Source organism: Mus pahari, chromosome 12 (genome assembly GCF_900095145.1).
Source record: "Mus pahari chromosome 12, PAHARI_EIJ_v1.1, whole genome shotgun sequence".
Lineage (NCBI taxonomy): Eukaryota > Metazoa > Chordata > Mammalia > Rodentia > Muridae > Mus > Mus pahari.
Window position 1 is genome coordinate 33,166,541 of NC_034601.1, and position 15,045 is coordinate 33,181,585.

The following is a 15,045-nucleotide window of genomic DNA, read 5'->3' on the forward strand; positions in this document are numbered from 1 at the left end:
AACATTTAAAATAGCTTAGTGATGTTGGTTGAACAACGGCGGTTGTATGGCAATAATAGTTGTAAGAGTAGTAAAGATAATGATAACTAAAACATTAGATACTTACTGGACACGACTACTGTTAGTTTTATTAGAGAGTTTACAAGTAGCATCTGAAAACTTGTTGATTTCTCTTCTCTTATTGTAACCTTCTTCTCTGTCCCTAACCCAAACATAAAACAGATCCATAGGTATCTTATTTTTGCTATCATCAATTGCAAAGGGTTGTATGGGTCCTTGTGTTGAGAATTGAGTGTCTGCTCTTGGCAAGATAATAATTCATGACTATGGAGGTGAAAATTGCATCTGTTCCTGATGTATAATAGCAGTAGGTTGCTTTCTGATAGAATTGCTTCTCTTGCTTAAAAGGTAAATTCTAGATTTCTTAGCATGACTTAAAGGTCTCCTTATTTTTTTATATTTACTACTTTTTTATGCATTTTTTTCTACATGTACGTATGAGAACTGTGTGCTTACCAGGTGCCTACAAAGGTCAGAAGGGATGTTGGAGTCCCCCGGAACTGGAACAGCAAGCATTCTTAACCATTGAGCCAGCTCTCCAGCCCAAGATCTTGAATATCTCTGCCCTAACTGAACTTGCCTCGCCTTTTCTTTGTCAAGGCTGCCTGTGTTCCAGTCTGGCCCAAGCACACTTCTCTCAGTGTGCCATCTTTTCTGTTGTACAAAGGCTTTCATGATGTCTTCTTGCTGCTGTTCTGAGGTGTTCTCTACACGCTGCATCTCTGCTGTTCTTTTCATAGATTCCCACTTGTCATTTATTCCAGTTCACCAGATAACTCATGACTTCTTTTCTTTCTGCGTTTATAACCTCCCAAAGTTTATCTAAAAATCTTGCATATACTTTTAAATGGTATTTTCTTTAATTTTACCACAATTTTAAAAAGCTATATCTTTTTACTTTATTGCCATTCTCAAAAGCATTCCTAGATCTTACTCGGTTTTGTTTCTTCAACACTTAGTATAATTACCAATTCAGTGTTTAGTTTTGTAGATGATGTATTGAAAGCCTTCTAGATATTCTTAGGAAATGGAGTGACTAGGCTAGGGCCATGACTCAGTGGGTAAGGGTTCTTGCTGTGCTTCTGAAAGCTGGAGAATCTAAGTTCAAATCCATAGCATCCCCATAAAAACCAGGCTGCCCATTTCTTAAGCCCAGCATTGTGGGCTAGAGACAGTCTCTGGCCTACGAGTGCTCACACATGTGTACACACACACACACACACACACACACACACACACACACACAGTGCATACACACACACACACGTGATTTAAAAATCCAAGTGCTAAAATAGAGCTCAGTATAGATGGCGTTTATTATTCGAAGTTAGATTTCTTTTATATTATTTTTAAAAATGTATTTAATTTTATGCATATGAACGCCAGTGAAAGACCCTGTGACCGGCCCTAAGGAGCAATTCCCAAGGCTGTCCCAAGGGGGCATGTGTATTGTTTCCATCCACTGCACATGTATACACTGCACATGTATGCACCCTTTCCCAAGCTCAGCTTCTTTTTGTTAGTTCTGCAGTTTTCTATTCTCTATGTTGTCTCTGCTAAAATGTTTGAAATTATTTTTTTCTCAGCTTTATACTTAAATTTCTTTCCCCCAAAGTCTCAAGTTGTTGTTGATTTGCGATCTTTATGCAAGGGTGCTGTGGTGTGTGTGTGTGTGTGTGTGTGTGTGTGTGTGTGTGTGTGTGTTTAGGCATGCCCCACAGCATGAGTGTAGAGGTCAGAGGACAACTTGTGAGAGTCAGTTCTCCTTCTACCCCGTGTTTCAGGGTTGAACTTAGGTCGTCAGACTTAGTGGCAGGTGCCTTCCTTAGCAGCCTAGCCATCTCCCCAGCCGCCTCCTGTCTGATGTGTGGCTGGAGAAGATATTCCACATGGTTTTAAACTTACTGAAACTGTCGTGTGACTTCCTGTGGTTGGTCATGTATAATTTCATGTGCGTGGGGGAGAAGAGTGTAATTGCTGTTAGGTGAAGTGCCGGATGCAGCGCAGCACTCAAGTTCTCTGCTGGTTTTGAAGATGGTATATCAAGGTTTCCAGCAGTTGCTGAGGAGCTCATCCTCTCTTGCTTTACATCAGCGATGCCTTTGTACGTTTGTGGCTCTGTCGTTTGCTGGAATCCGTGTGGAACAGTTACACGCTGGTGAATTGATGCACTTACCAGTATGTGGTGCTATGCAGCCTGTTTTTTTTTTTTCCTTTCTTTTTCTTGCCCTGGATTTACAGTGCTGTACCTAGTCAACGGTGCATTTTGGCTCTGGTACCATATCCTAGGTGTCTTACCCAGGCTAGCAAAGTCTCTGAACTGGCTTTTTCATTTGCTGTATGTCCTTAGGATAGTTTCCATGCACCCGATTACTTTGTAAGTTGAGTGTTCATCATTTGAGATCCTGAATCGGCCTCTTTTCTTTCCTTGTCTTCCTGGCCTCTTTATGACTTTCTACACTTGCTCTTGGACTGCTTTGAGAAATTACTATTAGGTCTAAAAGCTGAGTGAAATAGAAGCTTCCAGTTGTCATGGCTCCAGGCTGTAGTACAGGGACATAGACTAAACACTAATGGTCGTGGGTGCATCATATTTAAAAAGCAAACACCACAAAGGAGTAGCACTTACTTACACATTATAGAGCATACCAAAATATTTTAAAGTAGGATCAAAGAAAATAACATCAACACTTACTTTCTTTTAAAGTATTATGATCTTTAAAGTTTTCTGAGAATGTTATTTTTTCCTTAAAAAAAAAGTTAATTATAACTGCCACAAGGAATGTGACAATGTTATAAGCTTTGTTATTGAGAAAAATCACTCTCCTGAGATTAAAATTTACTCAGTTGTTTTTTGTTTTTTTTTTAATAGTTAGTAACCGTATGTGTTGGTTAATTTTAGGTCAGCTTGACACAAGCTAGAGGCATTAGGGAAGAAGGATTCTCCATTGAGAAAATGCCTCCATAAGATAGGCCTATAGGTAAGTCTGTGAGGCATTTTCTTAATTAATGATTGATGTGAGAGGGCCCAGCCCACTGTGGGTGATTTCAGCTCTGGCCAAGAGGTTCTTGTTTTGTAAGAGAGTAGGCAGAACAGGCCATACAAGCCAGTAGGCAGCATTCTTCCATGGTCTCTACATCAGTTTCCTGTTTTGAGTTCCTGCCCTGACTTCCCTCCGTGAAACAAACTCATTCCTCCCCAAGCTGCATTTAGTCATGGTGTTTTATCAAAGCAATAGAAATCCTAAGACTTCATCCATGGCAGTCTCAGATATAGAATCATTTCTAAGGTCTTAGTTCTTTTCCAATTCTTGCTTTTTAAGTTTTCATGTTTGTTTGTATTGTGTAAATATCACAAAAGTACATGCTAACACACATCTACAACCTTTTAGCACTCAGGAGGCTGAGGCAGAAAGATCAGGAGTTCAAGGACATCCTAGGCTAAACATGAAGATTCAGGACCAGCCGGAGCTGTGAGAGACCAAGTTTTAACAAAGAAAGAGGGGGGAGGGGGAGGGGAAAGAGGGAGGAAGAGGAAAGAAAAACCACAGAGATGTTGGAGACTTGGGGTCCTGCCTGGAGTGTATAAGAAAACAAACTGGGCAAGCCGCTAAGTAGTGCTTCTCCACAGCTTCTGCTTCAGCTCCTGCCTCTAGGATCCTGCCTTGAGTTCTGCCCTGACTTCCCTCAGTGATGAGGGCGGCCTGAGAGTTGTAAGCTGAAATCTTCCCTCCCCAAGGTGCCTTTGACTTTATATCCTAGCCAAAGAGAGCAGAGAGGACATACAGCATGTAGGTTCTTTTAGCTTCTTACTCAAACATACGTCATCATCTTGTCCATACGTAAGGCTAACATACACATAGGCACACGTAGTTTTGATGACAGTTTCAAGAAATACTATTGCTAAGTCATGATGGGTTCCATATAGCTGCACTTTTGCCTGAGGGTGTTAACTCACAGACTTCTCAGAAGGGTCCAGGAGCTTAGAGCTAGTTAGTACTTCATTTGCTCAAATTGAATTTTCCTGTCTCATTTGAGAAGAAAAAAATCGTAGCTTGTTTTATCTTGATTTTGTTAAATTATGAGTGAAGTTGAACATCTTCCATCGTTCTTCAGTTTCAATATTTGTGTCTTCATATTCTCTGTAAGTCAGTACTTAAAAAAAAAAAAAAAAGCTGTTCAGTCCTTTGTCATGTGTAGTAGAAATCTCTTTGCCCAAAAGCATTTTTTTTTTGCATGATCTGTGTGTGGTTTTGTTTTGTTTTGCTTTTGAATAGCATGATTTTTGTATTTTTATGTTATCAAATTAATTTTTTTTTCTTAGTATCTTGGGTTTGTTGTTGTTGGATTTTTGTTGTTTTGGTTGATTTTTTTTTTTTTTTTTGATTGATTGTTTTTTGTTTTGCTTTTGAGACAGAATTTCTCTGTGTAGTCCTGCCATTGTTCCTGTCCTGGAGCAAGCTGTATAGACCAGGCTGGCCTTGGACCCAAACTCACTGAGCCTAGTGCCTTTGGCTCCTGGGTGCTGGGACTGAAGTGTGCCCTTTCTTTCCCCGTCTTACTATCTCTCACAGTTGCTCCAGCCTCCAAGGTTCACTTTGTAAGCCCTTTTTTTTTTTTTTTTTTTAACACACAAAAGTGTTGGTAATTTTAAAATTAGTTTTAGATGTTTGTTCCATTTTCTGTTAGGTGTTTGCTTACCTTCTGTGCTTGCCTCTTTTCTGTTGCTGTTGTAGAGTGCTGGGTGTCCTGGCAAAAATCAGCCAGGGAGAAACAGTTTATTTTGTCATATGGTTAGAGAGGGAAGCAATCCATGATGACCTGGAAGGTGACAACTAGCAAGCAAATGATTAATTACATTTCATATGCACACAGGGACCAGAGAGAGAACAGAAAATGGGATTGGGCTGTCAAACCTCAGACTGCCTCTGCCTCTGCTGGTATACCAACTCCAGGGCTCCACCTCCTAAAGGTTCTATAACTTTCTTAACTGTGCTGCCAGCTGGGGACCCAGTGTTCAAACACACAAGCCTATGGGGGACATTCTCATTCAAACCACAGCACTTTGCTTTCCCATTAATTCCCAGTCGTTCAGAGGAAGGGCAGCTGACTACAAGGTTTGTCCACAGATTCTGAGAATGCAGGTTGACTGTCTCACTATTACTAACTCTCTGAATCGCTGCTTCCCTCCAGGAACATTTTAGAATGATACTGTGTCTTTTTAAAGCTTCAGCCTCAGGCTGTTTTATTTCCTTGTTCTTACAAGCCATTTGGGGTGGGGGTGATAGAAGCATCTTGCATTTTACAGTGATAATCTGGAGTCTCTCACTGTCTCTGCTGCTGCTGTTAGGTGGTGTTAAACCATGCCATTTAAGTGCCCGAGTTGTATAGGTTAAACCTGGCCTCCATGGGGGACAATTGACCCTCTGGAGAAGCGCCCCGTAAGTACACACAGTGTAAGTCTGGGCAGCTTCTCGGTGAGATCCACGCTATAGGAGAGAATGCTCTCACAGACACCGGAGGAGCAAATCCTAAGGCAGATTTGGAGGCTCAGCAGAGGCTTGTGCTGGTGAGCTGCATTGAAGGCTGAATTCCTTCTGTGTATTTCTGTCATTAGCTTTAATTTACATCAGTTGCTGAATTTTCTGGCAACTCACAGGAAATTGGTTAGAGACTATAGCAGACCAGAATTTTAGAAAATTACAAATTCCAGAAGTGGAGAATCCTGGAATTCTTTCTTTTTTAAAAATACTGTCATAAATAAGAGTCCCCTGAATAATCTTTACAGGAACCTCCAAATTAAAAAAATTTCAAAACCATGTTGAGAACATCACTGGTTTTTTCTACATGTTTTCTAGAGTTGAATGTTCTCAGGAGTTCAGGAGTTAATACCATGGCTATTTACATTAAAACATTTAAACTTAACAAAAGCCCTCACTTAAGCTTCCATGTTTCTTGTAGTATAATAAGTTGGCGTACTGGCCTTCTAGCAGACATGGTTTTATTTACCTCTGCTTTGTTAAACTGGCTGCCTAAAAGGATTTTTGTCAGTACTTGTAATGAGACCTGAACCATCCAGAGCAGAGGAGTTATCTGTGTCAGTCTGAACACAGCACTTCTGCTAAGGCTCGTGTGTTCCCTTAGGAGTGCCCCCGTGGTCCCCCTTGAGTTCTCGGTAGTTATACCTGTCATCTGCATTCCAGATGACTGTCAGCTTTGGTCTTGGTTTTGTCTGGTTGATCTTCGTATATTGATGCTCTAATATTTCATTGTAAGGCTTTCTGCTTTGGTAAATTTCATTAAGAGTTCACTCAGTCTGGCCTATTAGGCCTGACAGTCCGTACTTGCTCTTCCATTTGAGCCATTGTTAGAACATGGTGTCAGTTTTAGACAGCTTGTTAAAACAAGAGATTGCAGTCTGTCAGACCTGTCTCCTGGTGCTTTTATTTGGTTAGTATAATCTGTGAATTGTTGATGAATGCATCTAGTTAAGTCATAAACTTAACATTTGGTGGGAGAAGTGCATATGAACATCTAAAAGCTAAGATTTAATCTGATCTTGTTTGATTTGGGTTTTCTACTATTTTTCCCTTTGCAAAAGGGATGCTAACCTTTGTCTTTCCACTGTTGTATTAGAGTATGTGAGCTGTTGTGTGAGTTCTGGAATTGAACTCAGGTTCCCTAGAAGAGCAGATAGTGCTCTTAACCACTGAGCCATCTCTCCAGCCCCACCCAGCACTGTGCTCTTCTGGAACTCACTCTGTAAACTAGACTGGTTGGCCTGGAACTCACAAAGATCCTCCTGCCTCTGCTTCATGAGCCCGAGCTCTGGGCTTGAGGCATGTACCATCACTGCTCCAACCCAAGATTCTTAACAGGGACTTCAGATATTTAAACCAAGATAGAATCTATCTCTCAATTCCAACTTAATTTATTGATGATGATTTTAATATGAGACCAGTCAACACAATTGAGGTTTCTTGTAGCCATGCTGCTTTGAGTTCAGGCTGTGCAGAAAGCAAATATAGCCAGAGTTACGAAAAACACACACTTTTTTTTTCCTTTGATACTTTCAGTTTTGCAAGCTATTTTGAAAGCTACCCAGTCACTGCCACAACTACTTAATTCTTGTCATTTTAGCCCCCAAACAGCAATAGGCAGTGTTTACTTGGTGGGGTATAGCTATGTTTATAAAGATAATTAGCATTGTTGCTGATGTCATTGTTTGTTTCCTCTGTGCTGATGAGAATGACAGACTTAGTATTCCAGTTGACTATGGAAGAAGGAAGACCATCAAAAAAGATGTTTCTTGCTCTGTGGAATGCTCTGAACCCGTATCTTAAATATTGTGTTTTCTCTCTGTTGTTTCAGTCTTCATTTAAAAGATAAGAAACATACACTTGTTCTTAGTCACAGAGTGGGAAAGTAGAGCAGAGAGTTCCACATGGGTAACTTTGTACCTTCACCTACCCCTCCCTCCTGTAGCAGCTCTGATCCATAGGAGATGTGTCTAAAACACTGACTCAGACTCCAGTTTGATAAGGTGGAATTGTGTACAGTTTCACCACTCAATAACCAATAGTAATCCTTATCTACCTTTTTCTTCCTCAGTTTACCCAACTGGTGCTGTTCAGAGAACAGGGTGTGGCTAGTGATTTCTTCTCTTTCCTGTTTGGCTATAACTCCTTTCCTTCTCTTGATTGACGTTGAACTCTTGTCTTTATGATGCTACACTAGAGACTAATTGACAAGCTTGTGGGTATGATCTCATTACCATAAGTTTGTTTCATATATTAGTGATCTATGAAGTTTAGTCAGACAAACAAAAGCATTTGTATGGAGGCTATAGTGTTTCGAAGAATACTTAGTTCATCCTTTCTTATGAGCTGAAGAAACTGAAGCCGAGACATATCATCAGTCATACACACAGTCGGCAGCAGAGCCAGGGCTAGCAACCTGGTTTCTTGGCTTTTGACTCATTGCTGTCTTCAAGCAATCTTTTCACATAGGAGAAAAGACATTGATGTTTTTTCAGCCTAAAAAATAATAAACATCATAATAAATGATAAGCTATCATAACACAGTATAAGCAATACGATGAGGCTCTTAACTATACTGGGATTATGAAGTATGGTAGTTGCATTTGTTCAGTTCTATTCATGTTCAAAAGTAATTTTGTGTAATTAAAATTAACCATATGAAGCTTTTCTTTAAACATCTGAATAAGCGGTGTATAGAAAATTTGCTCTCACTTGAGTACCTAAGATCAGTCTCTAATGTTTTTGTTCTTTTGTTCTTAAAAACCTTACAGAAAGATGAGGTCTACCTTAACCTGGTGCTGGACTATGTTCCGGAGACAGTGTACAGAGTTGCCAGACACTATAGTCGAGCCAAGCAGACACTCCCTGTGATCTATGTCAAGGTATGTGATGGTGGAACCTCTTCCAGTTTCCAGAACATTTCATGTGATCCATGGGTAAGGTTGGGATGTGTCAACCCCATTGACACTGGTTACTGCTTGTAAAAACAGCAAGCTCTAGATTGTGTTGAATTCTTACACAGTTTTGTAACATGGAGTCCTCTTAAGGCTTTTATTACTCTGCAGCGGATAAAGGTGCTTGCTGTGCAAGGCTGATAACTGGGTTCTATTCCTGAAACCTACTCCAGGTAGAAGAGAACCAGCTCCATGAAGTTGTCCTCTAACCGTCCACGTGTATGGCTCGTGTGCCTGCACACACATGCTCATGTGATGAATGAATTGAGATAAATATTCTGATAAAATAGAGTAAAGTTCAGTTAAGGATTTGAATTGTGTTAGCCTTTGTGTGTGTGCTGTGGGGAGGTGGCGCTCCGGTGAAGGTCAGAGGCAGACGCTGTGCTTTTTTTTTTCACTTTTCCCCTGAACTGGTCTCTTCTGACCCCTATATAAGCTTTCAGTTGGGGCTTGTCTCGGTCTCTCTTCCTACCCAGGGCTGGGCTGGCAGCCAAGTGTGCCTACTCTCAACTTTGTTCACGGTGCTGGAGATTCAGGGTGAGGTTTTGGTGTTTGTAGAGCAATTACTTTTACCAGTGAGACAGCTCCCAACCCCACAGCTTTGTTTTCATTTCCGATGTCTTCATTGTGCCACATACCAAAACAAACCACTAAAGAAATGTAGAGTTATCAGTATATTCATTTGTAATGCTTTATTACAATTTGTAGATATATATATTTGTTGCATTCATCGTAGAGATTTAAACTCAGTTTTTTTTTAATTTTTTTATTATTATTATTTTCTTTATTTACATTTCAAATGCTATCCCGAAAGTTCCCTATACCCCCCCCCCCCGCCCCTGCTCCCCTACCCACCCACTCTCACTACTTGGCCCAGGCCTTCCCTTGTGCTGGGTCATATAAAGTTTGCAAGACCAAGGGGCCTCTCTTCCCAGTGATGGCTGATTAGGCCATCTTCTGCTACATATGCAGCTAGAGACACAAGCTCAGGGGGTACTGGTTAGTTCATATTGTTGTTCCACCTATAGGGTTGCAGCCCCCTTCAGCTCCTTGGGTACTTTCTCTAGCTCCTCCATTGGGGACCCTGTGTTCCATCCAATAGCTGGCTGTGAGCATCCACTTCGGTGTTTGCCAGGCACTGGCATAGCCTCACAAGAGGCCGTTATATCAGGGTCCCTTCGGCAGAATCTTGCTGGCATGTGCATTAGTATCTAGGTTTGGTGGCTGATGATGGGATGGATCCCCGGATGGGGTAGTCTCTGGATAGTCCATCTTTTCATCTTAGCTCTAAATTTTGTCTCTGTACCTATATCCTTTCATGGGTATTTTGTTCCTTATTCTAAGGAGGAATGAAGTATCCACACGATGGTCATCCTTCTTGGTTTTCTTGTGTTTTGCATAATGTATTTTGGGTATTCTAAGTTTCTGGGCTAATATCTGCTTATCAGTGAGTGCATATCTAGTGACTTCTTTTGTGATTGGGTTATCACTAAGGATGATATTCTCCAGACACATCCATTTGCCCAAGAATTTCATAAATTCATTGTTTTTAATAGCTGAGTAGTACTCCATTGTGTAAATGTACCACAGTTTCTGTATCCATTCCTCTATTTAGGGACATCTGGTAAACTGTCAGTTTTAAACAGATTATGTTATTTAGTTTTTGGTCTCTGTATTAATTCCCTCTTTTTTTTAATGTAACTATAGCAGTGTAGCTAGGAATTTATATAGTATAATCCCAATTGCAATTGTGGTAGATGATTGGAAGCATATATTTTTCTTTTTAGAGGTGAGATAGGGGAGGGATGGATAGGGTCTTACCTTGTAGTTCAGACCACCCTGGAACTTTTGATACTTGTAGCAAGTCTCCTGCTTCAGTTTCCTGAGTGTTGAGATTATAAGTGTGAATTACCAAATTGAGTTAGAAACATATATATTTACTATCTGTGCTGTTAGACTAGGAGTTAGGTTTATTTTTTTCTGTTTCTCAATGACAGCAGTCTAATTCCATATTTACCCCACAGCTGACAGGGAGCTGACTTGGAGAGTGGTCACAATGCTGCCACTTTCAACTGAAAGTCATTTACAGCAGGGAAAGGGAGGGAGGGAGGGAGGGAAGGAGGATACTGACAGGAATGTGGGCTTCTGAACTCTCTCCTGAGTAAATCATTTTAGGGCCATGGAGAGGAAGGTTATTCATGTGTAAAAGATGTGTGGGGTCCTGAATGGGTCCAGACTTTTCCCAGAATAAGATTTGGTCCCTCCTTTTGTTCTTTATGGGTTTTCTAGCAGGTTCTAGCATCAGGTGGTACAGCAGACAGCTGTGGAAGGTAATGATACAGAGCTACCATTCTTTCTTAAAAGTTTATTTTTAATTGAAAAAAATTGTTAAAGGACAAGGTGTAAGTGCATAGAGTTGAATTTAATTCCAAAATGCTGACATAAAGATGTTATGTATACATTTTTGTCATGGTTCATTTTGAAGGCTTTAACTTGTGTGGCTTGATTTAAATTAACATTAAACCTGTCTAGCCTTAGCACTTTTCTCACACCTCTGAAGGAAAGTAGCTTTCATGTTAACTTTAGTAATGCCAGTCCTTAGCTATACAGCCTGAAAAGATGGTGTCTTTGTCAGTACTTCTTCAATTTTTTCTAATCAGACAAGAGGATTTTTTATTTCCATGGGATTAACTAGGGAATAGAGCTCAGAGAGTGAGCACGTAGAACAAATTGAAGGTGAATCAGATGGAGAAGATGTCACATGTCTATAATCTCAGCACTTTACACTAGAGGATGACAGGATCAGGGTCAGGCTGTATTCCATTAGGAGTCTGTCCTGGGAGAGTAAAAATAAATAAGTAAATAAGAAAGGAAGTAAGGAAGGAAAGAAGAAAAAGAAGGAACCACAGCATTGATCTCGGGATAAGCAGAAGATTGAAGGTGTTACATTGGTTCATGTTTCAAAGTTTTAAAACAATCTCTTAAGGTATTATTTCTCTGCTTGCTTTGACGAAATTCCAGACAAAGGCAACTCAAGGATGGAGAGGAAAACTCAAGAACTTTTGGCTTAATAGTTCTAGGGGATGCTGTGCATCATGGTAGGGCAGGCATGGTGGGTGAGCATGGGGCCACTGACCACATTCAGAGAGGACACATAGTGCATGAGCTGCTTTTCTTCTTACTCAGTTCAGGTACTTAGCTCATCAAATAATGCAGATGCCCTTACAGACATGTCCAGAATTTGTTTTCTTGGTTATTCTAAGTACTGTCAAGCTGGCTGTTAAGATTTACTACCACCATAAGGCCAAGTTAGCTAGGCATCTGTTTTTTGGTTTGTTTGTTTGTGTTATTTTGAGACAGGATTTTTTTCCTGTGTAACCCTGGCTCTCCTAGAACTCACTTTGTAGACTAAATGGGCCTTAAACTCACAGATCCATCTAGGCATCTGTTTTTAAATTGCATTGGAAGTCTACATTATTCTGAGGATGTTAAAGGCTATTAATACTATTTACTGTCAGAGTTACTAGTGTCTCAATAGGAAGTGGTTAGATTTCTTACTTATGAGCTTTCCTGGGTCTCTATTAATGATTTGAGGCTAAAATTTCAGAAAAACAAATGACTCTAAAGGATGACACTTGACTACGTTTATACAGCCTGAGAGCCTAGGGAGGATGACGGACCTGGCTTCTGATCTAAAGGCTGCTGCTGTCTGTCACCAATGTGGCTTAGGATCTCCCTGTCTCTGAGCACTTATCCATGTTAAGTAAAACACAACAATCCAGCCAGATAGCCTGAGCAGAGTGTGTGAAGGGGATCTAGCCCAGGACTGTGCATGCTAGGCAAGTGCTCTACATCCCTAGCCCTCTTTTAGTGTGAGACACTAAAGTGCCCAGATAGGTCTTAAACTTAGAATTCTCTGCCTCATGTATGTGCTGCCACACCTGGATGCTTTTCTGAATTGCTGAAGGACAGCACAAGTATATATTTAATTATACTTTAATTTCCTAACTTATGTAGAAATACCATGAAACTTCTTTAGGGAAAACTGTAATAATAATCAGCAGTTTACATGTTCTGTTGAGAATGGTATTTACTGCATAACAATTCAGATGTTTGAAACCAGTGCTATTGAATTAGTGTCTTTTTTCTTCCAGTTGTATATGTATCAGCTGTTCAGAAGTCTAGCCTATATCCATTCCTTTGGAATCTGCCATCGAGACATTAAACCACAGAACCTCTTGTTGGATCCTGATACAGCTGTATTAAAACTCTGTGACTTTGGAAGGTGAGCTCCCTTTCTTACTTACTTCCTGTCCTTCAGTCCCCCTTCCCTCACACTTTCTTAAGTGATTCATTTAACAGTGCTAGTCTAAGCCCTATAATCCTTACTCAGGGAATATAAACTAATGTAGTTCCGTGTGAGAATGGTTTTGATAATTTTTGTGGGAACAATAAATGTGTGTGCCCTTTATCCTATAGTTAACTTCTAAGGATTATTTCTTTATACATGTTTAGAGATTATGTGTATTTAGAGATTTTTAATACAGTGTTGCTTATAAATATCTAGTAGCAAGAAAATTTCCAGATAAATAGATATATACAAATACAATGTTACACATGCTGTTGAAGGAAAAATGAGGGAGCTGTCAGAACTGGAAAGGAATGATGTCTGAGAAGTACCAAGTGAGAAAAGTCAGTTGGCAAAGGCACTTGTTGTCAAGGCTGACAACTTGAGTTTGATCCCAGGGACTTACCTTGGTCCTGTAAGTTGTCCCCTGACTGCCACAGGAGTGCTGGAGTGCTAACATTCAAGCTCAAAGGCTGTGGTAGCACTTGCTGATAATCCTAATCACTCAGGCGACTAAGGTATGGGAAGTCATTAGTTTGAGGCTGGCCTAAGCCATGTAATGAGACTGTGCAAAAAGAAAGCCACTGTCAAGTCAGTACTGTATGCATGGTAGCTTTTGTTTTAAAAACACTTTTGTGACTACTTGTGTACAAACACGCATAATAAACATGGCTTATTTCTGAGTTGATATGTAATATTCCATTTATGATTATCTGGAATGGGATGTCTTAGGATTATTATGTACTTGGAAAACTTACATTCTCATTGATTATTCTCCAGTATTCCTTGAGTTTATGTAATATGTTTATGTCCTGCTCCATCTTCATTACAAATATATTTTTAAGGTATTATACATTTATATATATTCCTTTAATTTCACACTTAACCTCTACAGGAGTGCAGTAAAATACCAAGATGCAGTATCTTTCTCTATTACTTAATATTTAATATTTATATTTTTCACTGTTTCCTCATTTTTGCAGATTCTAACAAGTTTGATTTTTAAAACCACCAATTTCTTGGTCATATATTGTTACTAGTAGTAAAACCCTCATGCTTTCTCTTTGTGTAGTCAGTAACTGTAAGCCTCCCACCATGCAGTCAAGCCTATATCCACCATAGGACAGACCATCATATTCCTTCTTCTATTCTGCTATAGCCACCAGTGGTAACCTCTGCTCTTTCTTCTGAGACATCTTTCATTATAACTTGGATGCTTTTTCATCCTTGCTAGAATTCTTTTTCAGATTAGCACCACAGATTATATATTGACTAGTGCCTGCTGGTGTCTGTATTCTTTCCTCTTTATATAGACTTCTACACCAAACCACAGATTAGATTGTGGGTTTAACATCAGAAACATTCTCCACAGGTGCAGGGAGGTATTTGGAAAAATCGAGCCAATCTTCTGTAAGTTCATGCTTCGTCTCATTCTGCTCTTTCTTCCAAACCATTCCTCCTTAACAAGCCCCCTATCCCAGGATCTCAACTTTGCAGGCTGTGGCTCTAGTGGAAATACACACGAAAGCTTTTATTTGATGGTGTGTTACTGCTTATTTCACGTATGAAAAGGCTCCCAAATCGCATGGGGTCTGTTACTGTGGAGAGTAACTGCCAAGTCCTGCAAGAGCCACCAAGTGCACGTTCCTGTTCTCACCACCATGTCAGAGCACTGTTGTTAGCACTGGGACTCTTGTGCTCTGATACATGAAAGAGGGCTTTCACAGGTGTGAAATAGCTCATTCTTCATCAACTCCAAGGTGTACTTTGGAGGCACTTAAGTTGGAAACTTAACAAAACAGCCTATTCTCTTCTTAATTATTTTTAACTAGGTGTAACAGGTCTGACAGTAGCTGAAGTGGGGTGTGAAAACACCATTTTATAGAGGCTAAATGGGGTGTCTAAGGACCAGGTGTCAACCTCTCACCTACCTGCAAAGGAAAAAGTTAGTTTCGTAGGTAATGAGGGAAAAGAACGTACAGGCTGTCAGGGCCTTCAGCTAGATGGTTTGGAGTGACTGGGAAGTTTGTATTTTAGGAATCTGTTTTATCCATTAAGAATGTACCTGTTATCCGGGCGTGGTGGCGCACGCCTTTAATCCCAGCGCTCGGGAGGCAGAAGCAGGAGGATTTCTGAGTTTGAG

General features: G+C 40.2%; 1 protein-coding gene across 2 annotated transcripts in view; it reads left to right on the top strand.

Annotated features, from left to right (window-relative positions):
- The window catches only part of Gsk3b (glycogen synthase kinase 3 beta), a 156,048-nt gene that overhangs the window by 86,293 nt on the left and 54,710 nt on the right, over window positions 1-15,045 (top strand). For both annotated transcript variants that reach the window (XM_021209356.2, XM_021209355.2), the window contains exons 4-5: window positions 8,372-8,482; window positions 12,709-12,839. In XM_021209356.2, coding sequence (XP_021065015.1) covers window positions 8,372-8,482; window positions 12,709-12,839 — 242 coding nt within the window. The remainder of the gene's footprint in view (window positions 1-8,371; window positions 8,483-12,708; window positions 12,840-15,045) is intronic.